We start from the raw sequence: 17,098 nt of genomic DNA, 5'->3' as shown, positions 1-17,098 counted from the left end.
AAAATCTACTAAAGACATTCACTCAATCTTTTTCATCAAAACTTATCCAATGACAAATACCGTACAAGCACGTGTAAGAGGTGCACCTTTTTCTCCCAAAAATTGCAGCCTAAAATGGGGATGCGTATCTTATACAAACTTCTATTTTTTCCCCCCTCCCCTTCACCGGTCCCAAATCCAAGGGGAACTGAGTGGCCTTGGTTTTCAGCGTGAGTCAGTCATCTGAAACCCTAGGTCAAAAAAAAGCAGCAGGCAGGAGAGTTTCTCCCTTAGTGACGTAAGGAGACTCCCGATTATCCAGCTGTGGTTTATCCAGGTTGCAGATTATCCGTGCATGATTTTCACTATTGCTCACTTTTTTCCACGATCTTCATAAAAAAAAATAAAGTCAGACGCAAAATCATTGGAATTACTGCATTAATGCTAGGATACACAGGGCTTATTATTTCCTTTAGAATCTCCTTCGTAAAATGGAGGCGATTGCACGCTAGCTGCATTCATGGGAGCGCTGTGTTCCTCTTTTCCAAGCCTCGAAGTGCGCGACTGCACTCTTTGATCATGGATGCACGTCCCTCAGCAGTTGCAACCCAGGCACCTAGTGCGAGACACAACTACGTGGCGTGGTGTCTGACAATGTAGTTTCCGACATTGAGCAGTGGTTTTCGAAACTAGGCCTTACGTGGAGCATGGAGCATAAGAGTACAACCATGTTATTGCCGCTAAAAAGATCGCGAACTGATGAAGAAAGCTCTCCTTGAGTGCAGGAAGCACTCTAAAATAACAGAATATCTGCATAAATAATACTATATTATTTAATGTAAATTACGAACATTAAAAGACATTATAGTGAAAGTTTTGGTTATCCGTGTTTTCCGATTATTCGGGCCGTCTCTCCCAATCATTAGTCTGGATAATCGGGAGTGTACTGTATTTTTAAAATGCTCCCGTTTGATTTTCTTGTAAGCATCGTGCCGTCAGGTCGGTATCTCAGAGGTGAACATGAAAACGATCCTGTGGGGTTTTTTGCTATGGAGGGCACGCTAAATTTACTGCTAAGAGTGCGCATACCGCGGCATTTATACTGCAAATAGTAATTGCATATCAAACTTAGAGAAATGCATTTTTTTGAAGGACAGTACCTGGTTAAGAGTCAACACGTCTTGCCGAGCAATTTCCATTATGCTAAAGACCCTGATTTTTCAAAAATCATCTTCAGTACTGTTATGAGGATTAACGTAATTTAAAATTATGATGGTGTCAAAACCTGCTGTTTAAAAAATTTGAATGAGTGTGTTAATTGTTGGACTAAATGGTGGATAGAATAAATCAGAAATGCTTATAAATGAAGAGCGCTGAATGAGAGGTCAAGGGGAAGGAGCGCACTCCCTCCGTCTTTCAAGCAATGAGGCTACAAGCGAAAGAGCAAGGGAAGAACACGTCCGGATCTTGGATGCGACGTCGTTGCCTTCAAAGCGAAGGGGCAAAGGCACAGCAATGTGATATACGCAGTTTGTATTGCGTGAAGTTTCCAATCGGTCTCATCTTGTTTGAATGGGCTCATGCTACGCTTGTTTCTTCCGAAATGGTCCTGTTTGGACTATGTTGAATATTAGTAGCCTTGTTGTGACTATAAATCTTTGCGTCAATAAATTAGAGCTTAAAAAACTTAAATGCTGTCAGATATGCGTCACGTTAGGTCTCATTTTTTTTTGAACCTCAAGCATGTCATACAATCATACAATTGCTGAAAGCTATTGAGATATCTTTGAGCTCAATAGGTGAATCACCTAGCATTTGGCCTCCAGAAACTGGGAGAATTGAAGCTGGTAGATCGAAAAAGGTCATTTGGTGAGATAGGATAGGGATGAAACACATTTCCATTGTTCCCGTGTAACTTGATATTTTTATTTGAGGCAAGTGATTTATGGTCTGCGGGACCTCGGAAAGGAAAAAAAAAAATGGCAGAGGCATTGGCTAATGGAGGGCCGAGTGTGACTCCGTGAAATCTACGATGTGGTTATTATCCTACGGCTCTGAGATTCCCCAATTGTTGTTCAATCTCTTGGGAAGGTTCATTCTATGTGCCTGTCGTGTTTTGCCTTAAAATTTTCATTGGCTGCAATTCTATTGCGATACTCCTATGAGAGCTTTTAAACAAAATTGTTCGTGAGTATGATAAGCATCATAGAGCAATGTCATATGCAAAGAGGGGATTGGAACTCTTTCTACTCCCTCTTATGGGACGTTGCATTCACAAAAGTATTTAATTAAAATTTTGGATTCAAATTCAATTTCTTAGACGAATTTGGATCCGGAGTATAAGGTGAAGGGCATTATCCGTGGATATTAACATCCGAAGTATCCGATCCGACCGTCCCTTGTATGCATCGTAAGGTTAAGACTACATATTACATATTTCCGAGCGCCATAAATATCGTGTAAATTTAGCTGAAAAAATGCCGCGTAAATTTTTAGTATTGAAAGAGGAAATTTTGATAACTGTCGAGAGTCCAGGCATACATCTGCAACACCGCGCAATAGGATTAAAGAAAGCAGCAAAAAAATTTGCTTTAGCTTCGATGCTCAAAATAAAGGTGCGTCTCTTACACGTGCTTATACGATATCAACATTTTAGGAAAAATATCACGCATTTGAGAAATTAAGTTCATCCCCTGGACGAGCATTAGCTGAAACAATGGGAGCAACTCCATGGTGTAGCCTTCTCTCAGCTTCTTCTTCATCAGCAGATCGAGATAAAACTTCAACAGATGAACTACGTCGCAGCAATCGCGCGTGACGAAGAAGAGACATGGTGGTAGGCACGATTCTTTCATCATTGTACACCCACATTCCACCAATTAGAAGAATGAATCCGACAACCTACAAAAAAATATTAAGAGTTAAATTTCAGCAAGAAGAAGCCCATTTCCCTACAAGCCATTTCGGTGACTTTAAATATTAATTTGCTTAAAGAACAAACTTCCAAAACTACCATGACTTGATCAAGGAATCTTATTGTATCATAGGTGACAAAACCAAAGTCTACATCAGTAAGTTTGAATCTGAGGTTTATCATAATGAGAATTAATCCTTTTTCATGCACTAGAAACTATAAATAACTGTAAGGGAACATTCAAAATTTGACTTTTGGTTACATCATGCATGTAGGAGAGATGGAGAGGAAATGTGGGAAGATTTACATGGCAGAATTAAAATTGGGGAATATAGGTTTAAATCAAAGGTTCACCAACAATTTGGAGTTCATCGGGCATTTTGTAAAAGAGATCCATGCACTGGTGTGCACATTAGGTTAACGTTGAAATCTATATGGCATTAAGATTAATTATAAAAAGACCATAAATGACAAATAATACGGCTGACAAAGCATCACAAGCAAGGAATCAAAGGCTTGACAAAACAGAAGATGGGAACAAACTAGAGCAAATGGAAAAGCATGACTAACTGGGCGGCTCATATGATGTAAAAACACATCATTGTATGATTATTGAGAAGAGAATGGCACTAGCCATAGATGTATTTACAGTGCAAACTCGATAAAACGACACCCCACGGTGCACCAATAAACACTCGTTATAGTGAATTGTCGCTCTACCGGAGGTGGAGCAAATAATAGCCAATATGTATACCTGTTGCAAACAGTTATACAGGAACAGAGTGGTGCGGTGACAGATAAATTTCTATCTAATAAACGTAAGCATAAATCCAGACGAAAAGTGATGTTTATTTGCATCACTAAATTTCCTTACTCAAACAACGACTAATTGTTTGGTGTTTTCTTGGCTATGGTGTCTGCCATCAAATGCTTTCTATTCATGCAACTCATGGACGTGCGGGTATGCTGACGACTGCTTTCTGCCGCCCGAGGAACAAAAGAAGATCAAGCATTCGCCAATGCTAATGCCACAATATTTTCACCAAAATTAACTACTTATTTATCAAACGATAGTTTACCATATAAATTTGAGACTGAGCACTCCATTAACTTCATTTCTAACAGATCGCTAGCAATTACAGAGATTAAGGAGTCTTGATGTAAGTTTTTCCGGCGGTGAAACCCTCGCTAAGGCGAGAGCCAACACCAAAAGGGCCTTGTGAAATCGAATTTTTTTACACAGTTATTATCGGGTCAATTGATGGTGCATCGGCTATCTCTCGTAATAGCGGGGGTCTCGCTATAGCCCGTACTCGCTTTAACGAGGTTCCACTGTATAAATGGGAAAGAACTGATGAGGGGATCACATTATGTATGCTTGATTGTGCTCCTAGAAACCCACAAAAGCTCTTCATGGTGTTTCGGTAACTTGTTCATTACATCCAACTTAGATTGGGAAGCTTAATTACTGGTAATGAGGAATTGATACCACGTAAACAATTACTGACGGAAAATATATTCATGACAACTACAAATGGCAAATTTTTTGGAATGAAAATAGATCACCCTTCAAAACTTCTAACAAAGGCAGGCGTACATGTTATACTCTCAAATAGAGGTACACACTCTATATTACTAACAAAAACACCAACCTGCAACCAATGGAAACCCTGCCAATGGAGTGCCAAGGACACCATCCAGATGACAAGAGTACGGACACTATCCAAGACCATTCTGGTAGTCGCAGACATTTCCTTAGTAACACTTATGCCAGCAAAATTAAAAAATGCTATACTAATAATGGTGCCTGCAAAAAAATTTATTTCCACCAATTAAAGAGGTTCAAATCATAATCATGGCATTTAGGCTGAATCGAATGATCATTTTTTCCAACCTTCAGAGTGATAGCTATTCAGGGATTAAAAAAATAATCACTCAACCACTAATTTTCTGAATCACACCGTCATTTCTGCCACCCTTTTTACCATCACTTCTTCAATAGCTTTATGTATTAACAACCATAATTCAAATAAAAACAAAACGTGATAATACAATCAACGTTAGGGGCAGTGTGTTCTGATTGGACAAGAACCAGTGCCAGCGATAGTTTCCATGATCGGAAGAAAGGACAAGCTGAGTGATCAAAAAGGGATGAGACATCTATCTCATCTCTGGAGCCATTGCAAAAAATTATCCTTTCAGTCCTTTTACCAATCACTTTATCAGATAAATCACTGAAGCTATTGTTCAACAGGGATGGAAAAAATGATTGTGAGATACAGGATTTAAGAAAGAGGAAAGATATCTTAAAAACACTTCCATACTATGACTTAAAAATATGTCCAATTACTCTGTTCCTGTTTGCCACCGGATCTTCCTCTCCCCTAACATAAGGCAATGTTTTAACATATGAATGTACCATACACTCACTGTCACTAGAACATAAGAAAATAAAGAAAAAAATTATGAGTGCTATGCAATGCTTTCTTCTTATATTAACCCAAATACAGCAGACTCCCAATTATCTGGCGGTGGTTAATCCGGGTAGCGGATTATCCATGCATGATTTTCACCCTCGCTCAATTTTTTCCACGATCTTTATAAAAAATAACTTGGACGCAATAACAAAGTCATCAGAAATACCGAATTAACGCTAGGATACACTGGACTTATTATTTGCGTTAGAATCCCCTTCGTAAAACAGAAGCGATCACCCGCTGACTGCATTCATGGGAGCACCGTGTACCTGTTTTCCAAGCCTCGCAGTGCACAACCTCGCTCCTTGATCGTGGATACACGTCGTGCAGCAGTACAACCCAGGCAACTTGTGCAAGATGCAACTACGTGGTGTGGTGCCTGACAGAGTAGTTTATGATGTAGAGCAGTGGTTTTGAAGCATTCTTGCAATCCACTTTTCTGTATCCATGATCCACAGACGTATGGTTTTCAAAACAAGGCCATACATGGAGCATTAATAATACGAGTACAACCATGTTATCGCCGCTAAAAAGATCGCAAACTGGCAAAGAGAGCTCTCAATGAGTCCAGGAAGAAATCTTAAATAACAGAAAAACTGCATAAATAATAACATATTGTTTGTTTTACGTAAATTATGAATATTACAAGACATGTAAGTGACAGTTTGGATTATCCGTGTTTTCCGATTATTCGTGCTGTCTCTCCCCATCATTACCCGGATAATCGGGACTGTACTGTAATGTGATCTTTCACTCATGATATTAATTGCAATTGGTATATAGAAGGAAAAAATAATTTACAACAAAAAAATCTTCCCCATTCAGATATTAAACATTTCTATTAGCCCAGGGAAGGAACTAGGAGTTTGTTCGGGGGGAAGAGGGGTCAAAGATCAGTTTGCTGCCCCCCCTCCCAGATTCCCCCTCACTCCTTCACCACTAAAATATAATACGTGGGTATGTGCATCCATTAGCTATTTTTATGATCTACGGTAGTTGAAACTACCCACTGTATGTTTGCTATCAGAAAATTTTATTAATATTATTGTTTAATAATTGATACATGAACAATTACGTTAAATCATTTAATTAGAAAAATTAAATGACTATTTTAAATAAAGTTTTCAAATGTTGCCACCCCATGAAATATGCTACCCAGGCACATGCCCCATCTCCCCCACCCTAGTTGCGGGCCTGGAATACCCACTGCATATCTCCCGGTAATATGTGTACGTATCACAAATGTTATTCATGTAGAAGATGTGGTTTGTGTCATACACAAGTTACCCTAATAACAACAGATATGCCAACTAGCACAAATGCAGAAAACCCAGGAGAATTCATTCATCAGAATCTTTTCATAATATTCATGGTGAAATAAAAACACAGTACTATTCCACAAAACTTATATTTTTGCAGTCTACTAGTTTCGACGTTTACATCCAGCCTTATTTTAAATAAGGCTGGATGTTGTATGCTTTTCTCAGTTAGTCTTGATAATAACGGTGTAAACGTCGAAACTAGTAGACTGCAAAAATATAAGTTTTGTGGAATAGTACTGTGTTTTTATTTCACCATGAATATCTCATCGTTCCACCAAGTAACGCCTAAATCGGTTGACTTTTCATAATACTTTAAACAAGCTTTCAAGACAAGAATTTAAGGATATAAATCACAGAGAAGGGATGTTCTTCAGTTTTTTTTTCCCCCGCCCAGTATGAAACCTTAGAATGTTTTTCAGGTTTCCCATCGAGTGAAAGACCACACACATGCAACTGTTCCTCAATATCACTTATTTTTATGTCATAAGAATGAAGATATTTTTGAATCGCCAGCATACTTGGTTCATTAAAGGACCTACCAACTGGAGAGGAAGCCAACAAAAGTGATTTTTTTTCATTTATTGCTGTTAAAGTTGTTCAAATTGCCAACTCATTAGTTAATTGAATATAGATGCAGGTTAGTTTAGCAAAAATATTTTTATTCCTTTAAGGGGTCAAATATGATTCATTTTGTAATTCATTTAAAAATAAAGGGACAATGATAAATCCAGCAGTCTAGAACATTATAGTGATGGTGTTAAGACATTAAAAAAAAAAGATACATGCTGACTTCAGGAATAGTTCTGATAAATCACTGCAGCGGTGCAATGCAAAAGCCCCATGAGCAACATTTTTGATCATCTGTCGTGTAACACCAACCTACCACTGAGGGACTACTATCTTTCCTCTGAAATGAAAATGTAGCAAGGAAGGCAGTTTTAAAACAGTTGATGAGCTTCAGGAGTATGGTAAAACTTATTTTAAAGTCTTCGGTAGCAACATTTTATGAAGAGATTATTGTACAGTTTTTCTATAGGTACAACCCATGTCTCAATGGTCTAAGTGATTATGCTAAAAAGTAGCCACATTTGTGCATCACTTTCAGCTATGAAATAATTTTAATCATCCACTCTGTCTTCTATTTATGGCCCATAGTGGGTAGAAATAAAACTGCCCTCATAAATTAATGTAATTGGTCCAGCCACACTTAATAATATGCCTGCCTGGATAATGATTCCAGAGGAAGAGTGGAATCATAACAAAATTTCTGTAATTTTAACTTACCCAAAAATGCACAAATAAGAAGAGGGTTATTTGAGAGCTGTATGAATCCATCAAGAACATCCTCGAGGACACCCCTGGCATTTCCACTAAATGGTTCTCCAACATATATGAAGTAAAATGGTATTTGAAGAAGAGCCAGAACCAAAAATCCAAATACACCTGAGAAATTGAAGAGAAAAGAGTTTCTCACTAAAGTGAATTATGATATAACATTATTTAACCCAGAGACCATGGCCATTCATAAGTCACAATACTCATTATGAATTGTATATTCATAAAAAATACAGTAATTGATAACAACAAAATAACATTTCTTACCTTCCCATCCAACAGCTTGTAATGGTGGGACATTGTACTTGGAAATAAATTTTTCTTCATATACCATTTGTGAAGCAGTAATGATTTGGGCCAGAATGATCAACTCATCTCCTGAAGCAAAAATTGAAATATAAAATAGTAATCTTAGTAAATCCACTTGTTAATATAGTAAATATTTTTTTCTGTAGTTGAAGATGATTGCAAAATAATACCATCATAAAAATGTAAAACAAAAACTAATATTGAATCTAATATACCCTCAATTCAATCATCCTGCCCTGACAACAGAAAGTATATTCTATAGGTATACATAATAACAAAAATCAAAACTGTCTCGCCAACAACCAAATGGAAAGAATGGGTACTATCGAGAGCCCACAAAGGAAATAAGATTTCTAGTTCTTGTCAAACACTAAAAGGTGCCAATTTTCCTGAGAAGCATCTCATCTCCTTCATCCATACTGGGTTCTGAATATTTAAGCGTGTGAGGAAGGAAGGCTAAATAGAGATGGGGTGAACAGTGAGAAAGTTTCTTGACATTCAACTTTCCCGTACCCGATTAGATTACAACAGGTGTGGCTAATGGCCACAGGAATTCAGTCTTAACCTCAGCTTTGAGTTAGCTTTTTAAGTCTTAAAACCTTAAAAAAAACTACCATTTTTCCAGAAAATTTATGCACGGGTATGCTGTTCACTCTTTCCAGGATTTTCAGCAGAGTGGCTGACCCTTAGCTAAACCATTGAGTGGAGATTACCCCCGCTCCTCTCCCAATGAGGAACCTCATACAGTCTCAGCAGTGGAACGAAGACAACCATAGTTCACAATGAAATGTTCACCTTTACTTCACAAATCAAATTACAAACACAATAGCCCTGGATAAGAACTCAAGAAAAAAATCTGGAACAACAACGTGTACAATTAAATGCCACCGTTCACCACAACATGACTCCCCCTTTCTTTTCTCACATCCTCAAAGAGAATTGTTGTCCACCACTTGCCAGCAAACTGGCAAACTGACCGGCTAGAACTCTCATTGTTTTCTCCCTTCGTCAGGGAGAATTTTCATAATGAGTTACCTAAAACAAGCAGATGTAAGTATGCACATTCGGCAACATCAAGTTTTCTCTGTCTTCCTCCCAATGTTTCCCCTCAGCATCAACACACCCCACTAACAGCTACCCTCCCCAACTTTTTATAGTCCAGGTCCTCCCCTAAAAAATATTGGGGACAAATATGAGGCTTGCCTGCTTTTGGTTTAAGATTTGCAATGCCCTGCCAGCCTAGAGGAGCTGAAAAATCAAGGTACAGTCCTATTTACTTATTGCCACACCACTGAAAAAAAGTCCTATTTGGCCTTTAAATTGGGGTTTCCATAAAATTAAACAATTACACATACGAGAACATCCATCTCCTGAATAGGGACAAACTACCAAGGTGGGACTTGAATCCACAATTCGGTTTGACAAGCGAGGACTTTACCCTGCTACCACCAAAGCCAGCATTTATTTTATTTATATCCAGTTCCCTAAAAACAGCACACACAAGTCCATTTACAATTAGCAATGAACGCAAGCAAACACCTAAGTCCTGGATAATTGCTACCTACTAAAGCAGGACTCCTACCTGTAACCTTCAGTTGAGTACTCTACCTTGAGTAGGCAGGTGAGTACTCTACCTCATCACCTTCGAGGCTTATTCACCTTGGATGCAGTCTGGTGACTTCAAATTTATTTAGGCCACTTGGCTTCTCAAATCAACACAATAAAACTACATTTCATGACAAAATAGGAAGGAAATCAGAAAACTAAAGAATTCATTAAAGAGAAAACAGCCCAGATTGGATTGAGAGAGTAAGGCGACTGACACACAAGAGGAAGTTCAACAGGGAATCTGTATGAGGGTAAGTATAAGTTTCAAAAGGATCCACAATTAAAAGCCACTATAAGTGAATAATGTATTTCACTCAAAGATCTTTCCTTATCGCACTACATATATCCCAGAGTTTTTCACAAAATTCACTGGCTCAGCTCAGATTTAAAATCTAGCCTTAAAGAGCAGTACATATACCAGGATTCTAACCACAAGAAAATGTACCTTGCCCCACTTACTGGAGTCGATAAATAAGGATATACAAAAGAGTATTGAAAATCAATATCAATTACAAGGGCATTGACAGATACAAATACTGTGTCCATACCTGTAATGACGTTGTTTTTATTGAGGCTTTCGCCTGATGGAGAGCCCAGGAGAAAATCAGACACACCCACCACAACTAGTCCAGATATAATAGCATATATTCCACCCCATTCCCTCCAAGATAGGTCTCTTCCAAGGAAAGCAACAGACAGCAATGCAGTGAAGACTATCACAGAACCTATAAAACAAAATTATTCGGCTTACTTTAAGAAACAGTGCTATCAAAAATCATATTGAAATTAAAGATACATTTACTTAAATCTCCAGCAATTTCTGGTAGTACTAAATTTCTACGAAGGGCACAGATTGGATAAAATAGATTATACACAATTTCACCCAAGGAAAATGACACCATACCTAAATATAAAAGCCCACATGCAATTAAATTAGAAAGTATAAAAATGACCTCCCATTGGTGAACTTGCTTTGTCCATGGTAACAATAATCAGACACAGGAAAAATCTTATTTACATAAGCTTAGAGTTACAAAGATGAACCTTATGAATTTCCATTTATACTTAACAGTAGAAAAGGGCTGTCACCTGATTCCAACAAATGTGACTTGCAGTGCAGTGTTCACTAAAACATAGTAGTTTAGGTAAAGTAAAATGGACGAATCAAGTTTAGAATAAGATGCTTCCATAAAATTTACCATTCTCAAAAACATGCAAATATTGCTTAAAGGCGTCCGATATTTGAGTTCCTTCTTTTGAGTCTGTAGAAATGATTGAACACTACAGGTAAATTTATTTAAGTAGACAACTTTTCATCGAAGACTCACCTCTAAACATCTGAAATGAAGCAGCATATGTGAGATTTAACCCGACGTACATGATTGAGGTAGCACACATATCACACATCGCAGCAGGCAGGAAAATTAGCGGGTTAAAATCCTGATTTCCTCTGAGATTTCTTAAGTGTTCGGGATTTGTATCCTAAGAATTAGATAAGGGGAATTAAAACTCTGAGTATAAAGTAAACGAATGAAAGAAAACCCAAGATATAAAAATTACCTTCTTGCAAAATGCCCACAAAAACAGCAACTTGAACGCCAACAGACAAAGAATTTCTCCCAAAAACATCCCACATGCTTGTAAAAAAGGGTGATCGAACGGCTTTAGATCCCCCGCGCTGTTACGAGAAGTCATTCTATCCGCCCATCTGCAAAATAATATGGACAACAAATTAAATGGATAAAAAATTCATGGGTAGAAATGAAATATTAGTTCATTTTCAATACATACTTCGTTGACAAAGTGTTGAGAGATCCCGTGATTATCATCGCAGCTGCCAAAATTAGCTGATATTTAGACCAAGCCATTTTAAGCCGAGTTGTGATCTCAATACAATCAATTTACCAGTTCCTAAGACACTCATCAAGTGCTGAGAAGTCAAGAAAAATGTTTCAAAAACAAGGAGGGGAATGACACATTGGAGAGGACTTTGTCTTCAAAGCAGGAGTGTCTGAGTCACAATCCACTCACCATTTAACGTGAGCGCGATGTCACCGATGTAAAAACTCACAATAACTACACCAACTACACCATAGGAATAAAAAAAATATTAAATCGCTGAGATGGCTAACAAAAGATGACGGAGAAGCGTAACGTAAAACCATGGCCACCTATAATACAGGCCGGAACATGGAATTTTGGCAACGCTGTGCCGGGGTGCGATTGTGTTTGCTTAAGAGCATGGCGACTTATGCGTGAAGAGTGTCCGTGTGACCAAAGAAGCATTAAATCTCTTGTTAAAAAGGCAGAACTGGACTTATTTTGTGGATATCCCATTGGCTAAAGGTACGTACAATAGTTTAAAGATAATTTTTGGGAGCTGAAGGAGGAAAATCACGTTTATTACTTCAAAAGTGTTGTGATCACATGCCGGCCGGCCATTAATGGAGGGGAATTGAGAGTGCAACAATACTGGTTTTAAATGGGGAAAAATAATTATTTTTCTGTACTGTGTTTTGCCTTACGGCAAGTAATATAGTTAAAAGATATTCTCAGTGTATTGTGAGTGGATATTCAGCAGTATTTCATCCAAAGCATTGCGTCTCTTGGCGGCCGGCCACGAAGGAACATTAAGAGAACACAAATGGAACGAAGTGTATTTGTCGGGTATTTAAATGCTGCGTTGTTTTTTATAATATTATTATTCTTGAGTTAACAGTGATTGCTATATTTGGTTGCCTTATGAATATAACTATGTGTAGCTGTATCTATAATAACGTCGTATATTATTGAAGGAAGAATGGCTACTCATTAACTCTATTAATGTTTCTAGGTACTAATGTCATTCATATTTTCCAAACTAATCATGAATGCACTCCTCTTTTTCTGTGATCAGCGAAACTATTTTTATTCATGCAAATTTCCATTGTTTTCATTTAAGGTGCCCAAACGTTATCGTGTGCCATATTGCAGAAGCAACTACCTATCCACCAAGAACAAGGGGTATGTAACTGTGTTCCAGTTCACCAAAGATGAACGCAGTAGACAGAAGTGGCTGAAGAATATCCCTCGGAAGGATTGGAATCTTTCTTCAAGCGCAATAGTTTGCGTCAAGCATTTTGCTGAGCAGGATATCCTACACCGTGTAACTTACATGAATAAGAACGTTGAAGTGAAAAGTTACGAGTTAGATCGCCTAAAGTTGTCCCCTGGTGCTACTCCCACAGTGTTTCAGGCCCTCTCCTCTTCTTAAAACTTCTTATTGTGATCAGTGAACCATGAAAATCTGTGAAAATAAGTAGATGAGTTGTACTTCTAAGAAATGAAATCAGGAAATATTGTATGAATCAGTGGAACAGGAAAAGACTGCTGATGAAATGATAATATTTATCATTATTTCCGAAATACATGCTAATTTGACATCTGGCCGCCTTCTACTACTAAAGGTACATTGGAAAATCAATTGCTACTAAGTGATACGGAATATATAAGTGGTATTTTGAACTAATTCATCTTTCCCTTGCAGGTAGAACTTATTGTTGTGATCAGTGAACTATGAAAACCTGTGAACATAAGTAGATGTAAATCTTGGAAATGAGATCAACAAATATTTTATGAATCAGTGGAACATGAAAGAACATTGATGAAATGTCAATATTTGTTCTCGTATCGATAAGGGCACCTTAATTGATAATTATCCGCCTTACAATATTCTAGGTATATTGAAAATCCAAGGGTACTGAGTGATATATCTATACGTGGTATTTTTGAACTAATCCATCTTTCTCTTGCAGGTAAAACTCCTTATTGTGATCAGTGAAGCATGAAAATCTGTGGAAATAATTAAAGATGAAATGAACGAATATTGTATGAATTAGTGGAACATGATAGAACTTCTGAGGAAATGACTATATAAGTTTTCATATTGAAAATACTTAGTAAATTGACGTCTAGCCGCCTTCCAATACGGTAGGTATATTGGAAAATCCATGAGTGCTGAGTGAAATTACATATATGTATGTAGTATTTAGAACAGTATAATAATTTTCTCTGCAGCTAAAACTCCCTTTTGAGTGAACGTTTGTTAGTGAACCTTGAAAATTTGGTCATATAATCAATTATGAAGAACCTGTTGTGGCTACCATTATCGAGATTAATTCAATAATTTCCTCTCGTTTGTAAAATTTGATTTTCTTTTAATAAGTATTGAGTTAAATGTTAGTATAATGTTATTTGTTGAGACATTTTTCCAATTCGGAAGTCGTTAATATTTCATTATACTGATCTTGTTGTTAAGAAATATTAGATTGAATATATATTTATCTTCCTTGTGGCTTCATATTTTTTAAACGTTGTCCAATTTATATAATGCTAAGACTAGTTTTTTTATATCACATAGTTTTCTAATTAGCCCTAACATTTGTACTGATCATTTTTTTTTCCATCAGGTAATGTGGTGCCTGTGAAACTGATAGCTGTTGCTGGTGACGGTTCATCGGTGAACTTCAAATGGCAAGATCTATGGAGGTTGTTTCCAGCTGAAATTGAAATTAAGAACCTGTGGCAGCTTTTATTTATTCCACTTTCTGGAGTAATATTTATGCTTTTATGGCCATGTCTTGTGACATTGTGAGGTTGTTTGACCTCATCAATATGAAATGTTTACCGGAAAATGTATATATCTGATTTTTATTTTAAATAAATGTTGTTGAACTTCATAAATTATTTTTCTCTCCTGAAATACCGCGACGAAAGGTGCTTGAAAATAACGCATTACTTTTTAACATGTTATTTTTTTAGGCTATGCAGGGAGGTGAAATGATGTTTATTTAAAAGCCGCTCTTTATTTCTAAGTCAATAAATTTTATAGGGTGTTCTTCCATATTAACAACCAATGGGTTAAGTAGTAAACTAAACGGTATTTCCTTCTTGGTCTGAACTTCTGGGACGTCGATCGCAGTACTTAAATATATTTCCGTGCATAATCTCTCGTATCCCTTGGCTTGTTATTAGTTCTCACGATTACTTTTAATAAATAGCTCTTAAAATACGAAATATAACTACTCGAATAACTCAACCCTACCGTAATTTTTAGCTTAACTTTAGGGAAGGTGAACGGAGGTCCAACCGTATTAACGCCAACAGCTGAGAGGCCGATCCACCCGTAGCCACCGAGAGACAAGGCCTGAGCGACCAGCCGTGACGTCACGACGAGAAGGGTTAGATTATTGCCACTCGTCGTTCGCTTGAACGATCGCAACTGGAGTGAATTTAATTCTTTCTAATTAGATAGTAGAATTCCTTCGCATTTACTTTGCTACGTTAAAATATTTACCACAAATATTTCAGGTTTACTTTCTTCAGCTCTTAACGTCCTTATATATTTACGATTGCAAACTAAACCACCGAAAGTAAGCAAACGCAATGCTCGAACTTCTTGTTCAATAACACATTTTTGCTGCGGGGAATCCTTTGAAAAGCAACAGCTCATTAGTTTTCTCCAAATATATGATAAATTATTCCACGAGACGTTAATTAATACGTTTTAAAATCTGATTGGAATGAAGTAGCTGGCAAAGGCTTTAACCAACATTCTCAGTATATCACTCCGGTAGCTTTAGACATCTCACTTACTTGACGAGCTCCTCTCCGAAATTGATTATCTGGATACCATGGACCTGTTTAAAAATAAAAGTCATAGGGGAGTGGAGGTGATGCATAAATAAGGATATCAACAGTTGCGTATTAACATGTTTATTATTATCATCAAAACTCGAATGTAATTAATTGTACACATCACAGAGGACATTCTCAAATGCGGCAGCACACATTTCCCTGGTACTTTTACTTTTAAGCAGAAGTTGAGAGAGATAGATAGAGAGAGAAGAATTGCACTAAATATCTACATATCTGTGGAATAGTCAGGCTTGTTAACAGATTTCAAGGACAGGTGTTCGCTAATAAAGGCTAAACTGTCTGGCATGACAGATTTTCAGTAATCAGAGGCAATGACTAAGGAGTCACTGCTATATCTACCACAAGAGGCAGATCAAAACATTTGGGAGAAAGTCTCACCTAAGATTCCAACATTATAAACATTCTTGCGTAAGCTAAACTTCCCTAGTTTTAAAATTGGAACTTTTTCAAAATTAACACTAACATTGCGTGCCTAGTTTACCACAACAGAGAGCTAAATTCAAGGTATGGGGTTGAGGATAATGTGTTCGGAACAAGTATGCAGTCATGCTTATGAACCACTGTCCAAACATTTCACAAATCAAGAAACTGAACGTTTCTCCAAGATTCACTAAGCTTGAAATAATATTCTGTCGGTCGTATGTCTCCTTCACCCTAATGCTTTCCTCCACCGCCTCTTCCAATGCAGAAAATTCCTTCACCTTTCTTCGTTTGCCTGGGCTCTCCCGTACGCTTGCCTGAGAAGACAGGTAGATGGGGTAATAGGGAAGTTAGGATGTCACAGCGTCTCAGTCGTGACCACTTCAATGGTGCGGAAAGTAATCTCGCTGTCCTCTCATCATACTTCCCTAATTCACGAATTATGCCATGAGGAGCAAAATTCTCTTCACACACACCTGTAAAAGTAATGCAATTCACTATTTAGGTCTCAGTACAACAATCAAATTAAATATTTTACATATTTACGCTCATATAAAAAGTAATCCCTTACTTCCCATTACATGATATTTTGAATGACTATTAATTTATTTTAAAGCATTTTCAATTCTTTAGACTACTCTATTTTTCTATTCTACCCCTCATGCCTTTAATTTTTAACCTTGAGAAAACTGAGGCGTGTATAGGGACACCAATGACTACAATATTTACTACGGAGGCTTCCGCGGTGAGTTATTTGGTGATTGGTTTTCGGGTTCATTCAGCATTGACTCATATTTTGCGGACGACAGTTTCGGGCGCATTCCAGCTCCCGTCTTCGGGTACAAATGATAATCAATGATAATGTCCAATCATTTGGAACCGAAGACGGGAGCTGGAACACGCCCGAAACTGCCGTCCTCAAAATATGAGACCACGCGGAATGAACCCGAAAAACAATCACCGACAACAAGATTTGTTTAACTATGAATAATCGAGAATTATGGCTTACAGGAATTAATAAGAATTGATTCACCAAA

General features: G+C 37.4%; 1 protein-coding gene across 1 annotated transcript; it reads right to left on the bottom strand.

Annotated features, from left to right (window-relative positions):
* Window positions 1-2,569: 2,569 nt before the first annotated feature.
* LOC124157541 (solute carrier family 35 member F6) lies at window positions 2,570-12,084 on the bottom strand. Its single transcript, XM_046532359.1, has 9 exons — window positions 11,976-12,084; window positions 11,736-11,874; window positions 11,505-11,652; window positions 11,273-11,426; window positions 10,493-10,669; window positions 8,295-8,405; window positions 7,977-8,135; window positions 4,546-4,700; window positions 2,570-2,880 (listed from the first exon to the last, which is right to left on the bottom strand). Exons 2-9 carry the CDS (start codon window positions 11,810-11,812, stop codon window positions 2,644-2,646), a joined length of 1,218 nt encoding a protein of 405 aa, XP_046388315.1. The 5' UTR covers window positions 11,813-11,874; window positions 11,976-12,084; the 3' UTR covers window positions 2,570-2,643.
* Window positions 12,085-17,098: the final 5,014 nt, after the last annotated feature.

Source organism: Ischnura elegans, chromosome 4, assembly GCF_921293095.1.
Source record: "Ischnura elegans chromosome 4, ioIscEleg1.1, whole genome shotgun sequence".
NCBI classification, from domain to species: Eukaryota; Metazoa; Arthropoda; class Insecta; order Odonata; family Coenagrionidae; genus Ischnura; species Ischnura elegans.
The sequence above is the reverse complement of the archived record's forward strand: the minus strand, read 5'-3'. Positions and strand labels throughout refer to the sequence as shown.